Source organism: Cannabis sativa, chromosome X (assembly GCF_029168945.1).
Source record: "Cannabis sativa cultivar Pink pepper isolate KNU-18-1 chromosome X, ASM2916894v1, whole genome shotgun sequence".
Taxonomy (NCBI): domain Eukaryota; kingdom Viridiplantae; phylum Streptophyta; class Magnoliopsida; order Rosales; family Cannabaceae; genus Cannabis; species Cannabis sativa.
Window position 1 is genome coordinate 73,968,834 of NC_083610.1, and position 12,030 is coordinate 73,980,863.

Here is a 12,030-nt window from a genome sequence, read left to right on the forward strand (position 1 = left end):
TTCTATTAATAGTTTTATCTATTTTAGGAATATAGAGAATAACAAAATAGGAAATATTAATTTTTTAATATTTAATTAATGATTATAAATATCAACCATTAGATATTTGATCCAATGGTCAAGAATAAAATACCCATGCATGGGTAATACCCATTAAGAGCATACCCTTATATATGGGACACTTCTTAATGGGTAATACCCATTGATGGGAACTACAAAAAATTAATAAGGTAACAATCTAATAACTTTTTATGGCAAGTTTCTAACAATTATTTAAAAAAAAAATTATATTTATTTTTTTATAAAATTGGAAATAATAATTACAACTAATAGTTTGAAATTACTACTTTATTATTTTATGAAATTGTGAGTTTATTAATAATTTATTATTGTAAAACTAAAAATCATTTACATGTATATTAATGTGTTTTTTTTATTAGGAGAATAAGAGCTTTATTGTGGAATCCAATTGTCTTAATATTATTCATACTCTTAAAAATAAGCACTGTTCTATACTTCTTAGTTCTTACTTGCATTTATCATTGTTAGAGAAATATTATTATCATCCAATGATTTTTTTGATATTACCATGCATCATTCTCCTAGAATAACTAATGAGGTATTGTTCATTATTTATATTTTTAGGATTGGAAGATGATAATAATCTTGTTTAGGGGTCAAATATAATTTTTTGTCTTTGAAATTCTTGTGTTGGCAATTGCTATTATTGATAATGTTTATGACACTTTTTTCTTCCTTCATTTTTTTTTTTGTTAAATTTTTTTTTATTGCTTTTGTTCTTATAGATTTTGGTAAGCTCAAGTATTTTTTTTAAAAAATTAAAACATATAAATAATTGTTAATTATAATGAAATTAAAGATTTTAAGTTTAGAAAAAAATCTTATACATTTTATATGTATTACAGTTTAAAGCTTAAAATTATTATTTTTTTTTTTGTTTTCAGTAATAGAATTTAGAATTCTAGTTTAGATAAATATACACTTTTTTCTTCTTAATCTTTAGAATGATTTTTATTAAAAAAAATAGTTTGTTAGTTTTTTTTTAATGTGTTTTATTTTTAAATAACAATTCCATTTATAAATTTTTTATTTCTATTAATAGTTTTATCTATTTTAAGAATATAGAAAATAATAAAATTGGCAAAATAGGAAATATTAATTTTTTAATATTTAATTAAAATATCAACAATTAGATATTTGATCCAATGGTCAAGAATAAAATACCGGTAATACCCATTAAGAGCATACCACTTATATATGGGACACTTCTTAATGGGTAATACCCATTGATAGAACACAAAAAATTAATAAGGTAACAATCTAATAACTTTTTATGGCAAGTTTCTAACAATTATTTAAAAAAAAAATTATATTTATTTTTTTATAAAATTGGAAATAATAATTACAACTAATAGTTTGAAATTACTACTTTATTATTTTATGAAATTGTGAGTTTATTAATAATTTATTATTGTAAAACTAAAAATCATTTACATGTATATTAATGTGTTTTTTATTAGGAGAATAAGAGCTTTATTGTGGAATCAATTGTCTTAATATTATTAAATACTCTTAAAAATAAAGCTACAATGCTAATCTTAGTTAACTTACTTAGGTATCATTGTTAGAGAAATATTATTATCATCCAATGATTTTTTGATATTACCATGCATCATTCTCCTAGAATAACTAATGAGGTATTGTTCATTATTTATATTTTTAGGATTGGAAGATGATAATCTTGTTTAGGGTCAAATATAATTTTTTGTCTTTGAAATTCTTGTGTTGGCAATTCTTTATTATTCAATAATGTTTATGACACTTTTTTCTTCCTTCATTTTTTTTTTTGTTAAATTTTTTTTTATTGCTTTTGTTCTTATAGATTTTGGTAAGCTCAAGTATTTTTTTTGAAAAATAAAAACATATAAATAATTGTTAATTATTATGAAATTAAAGATTTTAGTTTTAGAAAAAATCTTATACATTTTATATGTATTACAGTTTAAAGCTTAAAATTATTATTTTTTTGTTTTCAGTAATGCAATTTAGAATTCTAGTTTAGATAAATATACACTTTTTTTCTTCTTAATCTTTAGAATGATTTTTATTAAAAAAAATAGTTTGTTAGTTTTTTTTAATGTGTTTTATTTTTTAAATAACAATTCCATTTATAAATTTTTTATTTCTATTAATAGTTTTATCTATTTTAGGAATATAGAGAATAACAAAATAGGAAATATTAATTTTTTAATATTTAATTAATGATTATAAATATCAACCATTAGATATTTGATCCAATGGTCAAGAATAAAATACCCATGCATGGGTAATACCCATTAAGAGCATACCCTTATATATGGGACACTTCTTAATGGGTAATACCCATTGATGGGAACTACAAAAAATTAATAAGGTAACAATCTAATAACTTTTTATGGCAAGTTTCTAACAATTATTTAAAAAAAAAATTATATTTATTTTTTTATAAAATTGGAAATAATAATTACAACTAATAGTTTGAAATTACTACTTTATTATTTTATGAAATTGTGAGTTTATTAATAATTTATTATTGTAAAACTAAAAATCATTTACATGTATATTAATGTGTTTTTTTTATTAGGAGAATAAGAGCTTTATTGTGGAATCAATTGTCTTAATATTATTCATACTCTTAAAAATAAAAGCAGCTACAATCTTCTTGGTTAACTTACTTAGGCTATCATTGTTAGAGAAATATTATTATCATCCAATGATTTTTTGATATTACCATGCATCATTCTCCTAGAATAACTAATGAGGTATTGTTCATTATTTATATTTTTAGGATTGGAAGATGATAATCTTGTTTAGGGGTCAAATATAATTTTTTGTGCTGAAATTCTTGTGTTGGCAATTGCTATTATTCAATAATGTTTATGACACTTTTTTCTTCCTTCATTTTTTTGTTAAATTTTTTTTTATTGCTTTTGTTCTTATAGATTTTGGTAAGCTCAAGTATTTTTTTTGAAAAATAAAAACATATAAATAATTGTTAATTATTATGAAATTAAAGATTTTAGTTTTAGAAAAAATCTTATACATTTTATATGTATTACAGTTTAAAGCTTAAAATTATTATTTTTTTGTTTTCAGTAATGCAATTTAGAATTCTAGTTTAGATAAATATACACTTTTTTTCTTCTTAATCTTTAGAATGATTTTTATTAAAAAAAATAGTTTGTTAGTTTTTTTTAATGTGTTTTATTTTTTAAATAACAATTCCATTTATAAATTTTTTATTTCTATTAATAGTTTTATCTATTTTAGGAATATAGAGAATAACAAAATAGGAAATATTAATTTTTTAATATTTAATTAATGATTATAAATATCAACCATTAGATATTTGATCCAATGGTCAAGAATAAAATACCCATGCATGGGTAATACCCATTAAGAGCATACCCTTATATATGGGACACTTCTTAATGGGTAATACCCATTGATGGGAACTACAAAAAATTAATAAGGTAACAATCTAATAACTTTTTATGGCAAGTTTCTAACAATTATTTAAAAAAAAAATTATATTTATTTTTTTATAAAATTGGAAATAATAATTACAACTAATAGTTTGAAATTACTACTTTATTATTTTATGAAATTGTGAGTTTATTAATAATTTATTATTGTAAAACTAAAAATCATTTACATGTATATTAATGTGTTTTTTTTATTAGGAGAATAAGAGCTTTATTGTGGAATCGGTGTCTTAATATTATTGTACTCTTAAAAATAAAGCATTCTAAATCTTCTTGATTCTTGTAGGCTATCATTGTTAGAGAAATATTATTATCGTCGATGATTTTTTGATATTACCGTCATTATGCAGAATAACTAATGAGGTATTGTTAAATTATTTATATTTTTAGGATTGGAAGATGATAATCTTGTTTAGGGGTCAAATATAATTTTTTGTCTTTGAATTAAATTGTGTTGTGGTCTTTATTATTCGATAATGTTTATATGGCTTTTCTTTCTTCCTTCATATATATATTATAAGAAGAGAAATGAAGGAGACTTAAAAAATCGACATAAATAAATTATTTGGCGCTGAACGCGGTTCTGGGACGTGGAGAAATTAATAATTGAATTTTTTTTTTTTTTAATATTGTTGGAGTTATTTCTTTGTACTTTTCCAACAAATAAATTTGAAATATGTGTAACAATATATTATTCAATATCTCACCACCAATTACCAAAAAAAATAAAACAAAGAGTTTTTTGATATACAGTATTATATATATTTCGAAAGGGGTATTTCGAATTCTAATATCAATTATATTAACTTAAATTTAAATAGATAAACATATGGATATATCTTAATACAAACTACTGCCTTTCCAAAATAACAATAATAACAACAACAAACAACAAACTACTGTACGTAGTTGTTAATGTTATACACATACATTATGTTAATTTTTTTTTTTTTTTGAAAACATTATGTTAATTTTTTTCATTGTTAATAATTTTCATTTTCCGACAAAGTTCACGTGTGACGATAAATATCCTTGAAGTAATAATAATTAGTAATAAATTTATATTTAAGAAACATTAAGGTGCATGGTACAAGTACCCATCATTCGGAATCGGCTCATTTATGGGGTAAAAAAAGACATGAAACATAATTAATCACAAAACTGAAAATAATAATAATAATAATAATAAAGTTTTTTTTTTAATACACACTCCTATGTTTGGTAGAGTGGAAATATGGAATGATCGAGAGAGTAAACGGGAGAGAGAGGGAGAGAAAAACTCTCTTGATTGGTAAGAAAGAAAATAGGAAGGAGATGAGAACACCTCCAAGACAACATATATTAAATGTCCTTGAGAGAGAAAGGACAAATATAAAATGGGAAATTTTATTTAGACCCCAAAATTTTCTAAAAGCATCTCATTTTAATAATTTTAATTTAATATAAAATTTATATCTTTAGTTATACTAAATTTTTTCAACTTTTTTCTTCCAATTCATAAACTTAAAATATATACCTGTCAAATTAAATTAAATTATATTTTAAATATTATGACAAAAAATTAAAATAAAATTTTTTATGAAATTTTCTTAGTAAAAAATAAAAAAAAAAAATATACATGAGTTAGAAAAAAATTATGAAAATAAAATTAAAATAAGTATTAAAATTAACATAAAATAATGTGAGAAAAAAATTTTAAAAAAATATCAAGAGTAATTTTTAAAAATTATTTAAGTTTATATTTTTTTTTAATAATGAGGTGTATTTATAATTTGGTGGGGTGCAAATAAAAGTCCCCATATAAAATAAATGAATTTACTTAAATATCCTTCAAAAATTCAAAGATATATTTAATATTTAGTAAGGGTATTTATCCAATACAATTCGTATTATTTTACTCATGTTACATTTGATTTGCACTAAGTTGCGAATTTTATATTTTAGATTCATTCAATTCATGTCATATCTCAAATCCAATCTAATCTAATTTGTAAAAGTGCGAATTTGATCAATTATTTTATTTTAATTACTTTTTAATATTAAATTATTTATATCTATTTTAAAATATATTTTTTTACATAACTAACAACAAAATAAAATAAATTAATGTTGTTTTATGTTTAAACAAAAAAATTATATAAAAATAAATGTTTAAGTTTGTTTTAAATTATATTTTTCTTATATATAATAATAGAATATACATTTTATCTATTAAGTTTTAAAATATATTTGTAGGGACCGGATTTCGTCCCGTTACTGTACGGACACGGATTTCAATCCGTGATGTACTGTAACCGTTGGATGGGTAGTTAATTTGATCCAACGGTTGGGGTTCATGTAGGGGTTCATGTAGGGGTAATTAGGTATGAAAAAATGGCTACCGGTTACTTTTTTTGAAATTTAAATTTATTAAAAATGGAAAAGTGAAAAGTGACATCTATCCATCAATCAAGTCTAATCAACCGTCGTACTCCTCCACTCCTCCACTTCTTCACTTTCATTTTCTTTCATTGTTCTATTTATCATTCGTTTTTCCATTTTCGTCTCTGCTAGGGCAAAGTTCTTCCTCTTCCATTTTCTTTTCATTTTCCATTTTGTTTTTCCATTTTCTATTTTCGTTTGAGGTAGTAAAAACCATATTGTACATTGTGGTGACTGTGGTGTACATTACTCGAAGTGCCATTGTTGGAGTTGTTAGAGGGGGGTGTCGACGGTGAGTTATACATTACTCCGTTCTACTTTACATACATTTTCTTATTGACAGAAAAAAAAAATATATTTTTGAAGGGAATGTGGTGTTTTTCCATTTTCGTGTACTTAATAGTTTCATTTTGTCTCAGGTGTGGAGGTTGAGGTGGTGAAGGGAGTTTGCATATCTTTGTCGAGGTATTTCTTTGTCTCTCTCTCTCTCTCTGTCTCTGGTTCTGTGTTTAAGGGAGTTTGCATTTCTTTCTGTGTCTCCCCCCGTGCATGTGTTGTGGTTCTTAGTGTGGAATGTACTGTGTGTTATGAGTTTTTTGTTTTAGTTATTTATGAATATGTGATTTGGTATTTTGATTGAGTTTGTTGCAATAAAGAGTTGCATTGTTTAAATTGAATTAGTTGCATTGTACTATAATTTAGGGGTTTTGATTTGGGTATTTTGATGTATGTATTTTTGGAATGTGTTAGTTGATTCGGTTGGATTTTAAATATTTGGGAATATGATAAATGGAGATTTTTTGAGCAATATGACAAAAAAATAATGCATGAGTTCTATAATATTAGGCTGGATGGTCTTTTAGTGATCTTATGATTGTGGAAATGATTTGGCTTTATTTGTTGTTTTTGGGATAAAATATGAAATCATCAAATATTGGTAAGTATGGTACCCGATTTTAGAGGCACTATACTCATTGCAATGACAACTTTATTGATAACGAGCATAATGTCATACAATTTAAAGATCGTAATAGAAGTAGGAGATTAATATAAATAGGAGATATTATGAAACCAAACAATTTGTATCAAACAAAACAAGTTGTGTATTGAACTAAAAACTTAACACACATAAATTAGGAATACTATTAAAAATTCGGATAACAATAAGCGAAAAAAATAGTTTAAAATTTTTGCAACCCCATCAAAGCTTAATGTGCATACTTGAGGGTATTGTAATCCGGTTCACAGTCTTACGGTTCCTTGTCAATTATTTTTTTCTTTTTTCATGAGTGTACAGATCAAACTCCTAAACACCTTCAATTGACCTTCGCATTGCCTATAAACACAAATTTTGTATAATCTTTTGGGCCATACAAAAATCCTTAGTAAATGCTTGTCCTTTTTCAATTACAAATTTTGTATAATCCTTTGGCCATACAAGAAACTATATTTTACAACTTGTAAGAAAGATGTGATTCGAATTCAGTTTAGTGGCTTGAGAGGATCAAATTCTAGGTTGCTACTTGTATTTAGAAAACAAAATACTTTGACAACTTTCTTCCTTAGATCTTTGTAGAGAATGGGGAAGTTGTCTGTACTAATTATGCTTCTTTTTTCTGTGCCTTTACTGCATTTTGCATAATTTTGGTACTGTACTTTGTTGGTGTTTTGTGTCCACGGATTTTCTCCACCATTAGTGAGAGGTCTCAATATATTTGGGAGGAGGTCACCCGTGGACATGTGAACCTTTTTGTCTCTTTTCCAAAAAATTAGAAATTGTTGTAATGTTTTTGACCATTGGCAAACTTCATGCTTAATTGAGGCCCTAAGAACCTCAAGATCTAGAGTTCGAAGATTTAATTGAGAAGGTCAATAATTTTTTCTAAATTTTATGTTACATATGTTGGCATCATTGTATGTTAAAAGTGAATACTGTATAACGACTTTCTTGTGATGTTATTGTAATAGTATAGTATGTAAGGAAAATATGCTTACTTGTTGCGAAGGGAGACTAACAAGTTACAGAATCCATTATTTAGGCATATTGGTACATTGTACTTAACAGTTTCCATATAGTACATTTAACAAATAGACTATAGTACATATAATGATAGTATGTTATATAGGAAGAGATGCTTACCTGTTATTGTACACATATAGGAAATTAAGTGTCGGGATGTCATGAATACACTGAAATGTTAGACGATTGCATGAATTATTCAAAGTCTTTGTCTTCCAATATTTTAGTGTTTTGAATGTTTGTTAATTTAAGTTATTTTGTCTTGTGTAATAGGTTTATAAAATGGTATTTAAACGGAAGAGGGGGGTCTTTGCGGACAAAAAGGATGCGACGAGAGATAAAGAAGAAGGATCCGAAGGAAGCTTGGCCGAAGTACTAGTGAGTTATTTGTGGCGATTATTTTAGTGGTAATATTTTTTGGTTTTGAAAATAATATTTATAATTCCATTCCTTTCTTTAATTGATGCACCAAGCCAATTTCTATGCTTATCTTGATGCACACAAAGAGAAACCTAAAGCAGATGTGAGTGACTTGGACTGTGTTATGGATCTTTTATTTTTTATCTTTGATTTAGCGTACTTTTGTTAATAATCGAGTCTTAATATTGCAGGTGCTTCGTAGTTTTAAGGAGCAATTCAAGCTTCTTAGCGATGAAGAGATTGAGAATTGGGCTGCATACGAAGTCGAGGCTTCCCCTCCAAGGTTGGTGGTAGAGGGAAAGGGAAGAAGGTGAAGGAGACATTATCTGGCCGAGCCGGGGATTGACAACAACGAAGGTGTGGGGGACGTTCAAGTTTACGAGTCGTTGCTCATTCGAGCGTTTGGGGAGAATAGTCCCCTTTGCTCAACGAGGGTCAAAAAGAAATGGTGAGAAATGCGGTTTCTCAACATTTTTAAGGGATGATGCCCCGTACATAGACGCTAAGATAGTTAGTTGGTGATCGATCACGTGGATCCAACCACTTCTCGGTGGAGATATTTGGAAGAACAATCCAACTATCCGCCAAGCTGTTTGAGGATGTCATGGGAATCCGGGATGGCGGAGAACCCGTGGCAACCGAAAGTGAGCGTGACCTGGTTGAGTTTGACGTCCTCTTCAAGGCCAAGGACTATAGGTATTCCACGACTTTGCTTTGGAGAATGAGCTCGGGGAAACCGGCGAAATGGTGACTACCCGTTTCTCATTAAGTTTCTCCTTGTATGTATTGGAACTGTGTTGCTGCCGAAGAATGGTACCGAGGTCAGCACTAGCTACATGCATTCTTTAGTTGACATAAGGTCAATTAAGAAGAAGAATTGGGCGGCTATGGGATATCGATATCTAATGAGCTCTCTACACCGGTACAAGACGAAGAACACCAAAAATGTCTCCTAGGTTGCACGATATTTTTACGGGTAATTTTTCGAATTATTGTGATGGTAGTAATTTTATTCTCTCGTGTCTTGCTGTGGTAATATATGTATGCACTTTTGTTTGGTGGCAGCTTGTATATTTGACGCACGTAGACTGGACTGCTACTCACGTGGACCGAACTGTGGCTCCAATTGACTTTTGGACCACAAAACACTGCAAGTCAGTGTACAAGTGGATTCGAGACCAAGGTGGTCACACAAGTGGAAAGGTACATTTAGTACTTCAATTTTCTAATGCGTTAGAATTTTATTTGAGAGATATGCTAACTAGTTTTTTTGGTGTACTAAGCAGGTGAAGTTGACTAACACGTATGTGTTACTGCCAAGTTTTGAATCCGTCGCGGTTGGGCAACCCACAAATGACGCAATATACAAAGCTGTGTGTGAGTTGAAAGATGAGGTCTTCGGCTTGATTTGAAGGTGAGCGGCGCAAAAGTACATTGCGAAGGTACTCTCCACTTACCTTGGGAAGGGGACTATGAAAGAAGTGTTGGAGATACCTGAGACGAGCAAAGTTCAGCGCTCGCTTTCGTTCAACGGGGAGACCGAGAAGAAGGATGACGTGGGTGTCGAGGAAAAGGATGGTGAAGGGACGAAGGATGACGTGGTTGTCGAGGAAAAGGATGGTGAAGGGACGAAGGATGACGTGGGTGTCGAGGAAAAGGATGGTGAAGGGACGAAGGATCAATTGGAAGAGGATGTTGATGATGTAGAGAGTGTCCCTTCACTTAATCTATCAGAAGAGAAGGTCGTTGTTCCAACTAAGGTGGTTGTTTCTGATGATTCGTTTGAGGTTATGAACTTTTGGGGAGAAGATCTCCCCGCTATTGTAAAAGAGGAAGTTGAGCAGACAGTGAAGGATGATTTTGATGATCTTTGCGTTCGAAAGATTCAAAGAATCTGGAGGGAAGGTGATTGGTCCGTTCACTGTGAAGAAGGGTTACTCAAATCAACAGTACGAGTTGTTCCGTTACATTTTCTCTAGCGCCAATGATCCGAGGTAATCTCATGTGTCATGATTACTGTGTACGTAGTTGATATTAGTACATTCGTTTCGTTGTTGATTATTTGTTTGGTATTTCAGTGAAGTGTTAGCCCATTTTGGGAAGGTTGAGGTCGAGCGGATGTATTTCAAATGCATGAAACCGGAGACCGATATATCACACAGTGTACGTAGAAGTTGGCATTTGGGTGCTTTGAAATTTGTAGTTCATTATTTTAGTTAATGCCATTTACAAATTGTATGAATGACAACATAACGGATATTGTTTGTGTAAATGTCAGCTCATTGATTGCTTTGCTCAAATCATGAATTTTCGAGAGAAGAAGCGCAACGGCATTGGAAGTAAGAGAACTTGGTTTATGCCCACCAGAATTTCGGTATGAAATTTGATATTTAAAAGTGGACATGAATCTTTTGTATTTGTGCTGTAAACTCTGTTAAATCTATGTTTTTATTTAAAATGTAATCTATTATGTGTGCTTATTGTGCAGAGCAAGTTACTTGGAAGAACGATGACTGTGGAGAGGATGGCGAAGCAGCAAGAGTGGTCCACTCTTTATTACGATGCAGATTTGAGTTTATGTCACACTGTAATTTGCATTTTCTTGAAACTTTTGTGTTGAATGAAATGTGTGTAGTTCAATTTTCCGATGACGTTGTTTGTTTTACTTTGTCGCAGATGGTGGTACCCCTACTGGATACCGAGAGTGCTCCGCACTGGTTTGCGGCGAATGTGAGCATGGTTAATACAACAGTGGAAATTAGGGACTCGTTGTCTTCTGCAATGCATAAGAGGTCACGTCGGAGCACCTGCGTAGAGATGGTATGCACGTGTGTACACGGTTTGCCGTTTTATTAGTGTAATTGCACTAATCTCAACTGTGATTGTTTTAATTTTTTTGCAGCTCCAGACTTTGGACCAATTGTTTGCCTGTCAAGCCGGGAGACACGAATTTCAGCGAGTTTGTAATTATTTCTTCAAGCAAGGACTACCCACAACAACAAAATGGCCACGATTGTGGAATGTTTGTAATGAAGTACATGGAATCACTGTTCGAGGAAAATGAAATATTGGAAGAGGTAATGTAATGTTGATTTCTTTAGTTTAAGTTTTCATCCAGTTAACTAACTGTTTATATTGTGAAAATTGAGTTGTCAATCTATTTTTTGATGGATTTGTTTCTATGGATTTGGTTGTCATGTGTATTCTTGAATTGGTTTCCTAATGTACACTGCGGTTTGATCCTATTGAAGCGGTATTTGGATTGTGTTGGGAAAATTGTCACCCACGAGAGTAACAAGGCTAAACATGCTGTGATGGAGGGAGTTAAGAAGCAATTTGGATTGAGCAAAACCAAAGTTCTTCCATCAACATCTACAACTATAGCATTACGTAGTCCATCAAGGTCTCCTCGAGACCCCGATTCAAACACAGCGAAGGCCAGGTCCGAAAACATGTGGACTGGCAAGAGCAAGTCCCCGAAAACACGTCATTCTAAAAGGCTGGCCATAAGTAACAAGTAGTATATTACAATGATTACAAAAGTAAAAGTTACTTTATTTATATATTTACTATGTTCAGTACAATGGTTACAAAAGTTAGGTTTTAGGTCGTATTTAGTCAGTC

The 12,030-nt window shown here is 29.5% G+C and overlaps 1 protein-coding gene across 1 annotated transcript; it reads left to right on the top strand.

The window, feature by feature from the left end:
* Window positions 1-10,260: 10,260 nt before the first annotated feature.
* Window positions 10,261-11,329, top strand: LOC133032346 (uncharacterized). The gene is made up of 5 exons (XM_061106264.1): window positions 10,261-10,400; window positions 10,485-10,569; window positions 10,685-10,780; window positions 10,895-10,993; window positions 11,083-11,329. Exons 1-5 carry the CDS (start codon window positions 10,261-10,263, stop codon window positions 11,260-11,262), a joined length of 600 nt encoding a protein of 199 aa, XP_060962247.1. The 3' UTR covers window positions 11,263-11,329.
* Window positions 11,330-12,030: the final 701 nt, after the last annotated feature.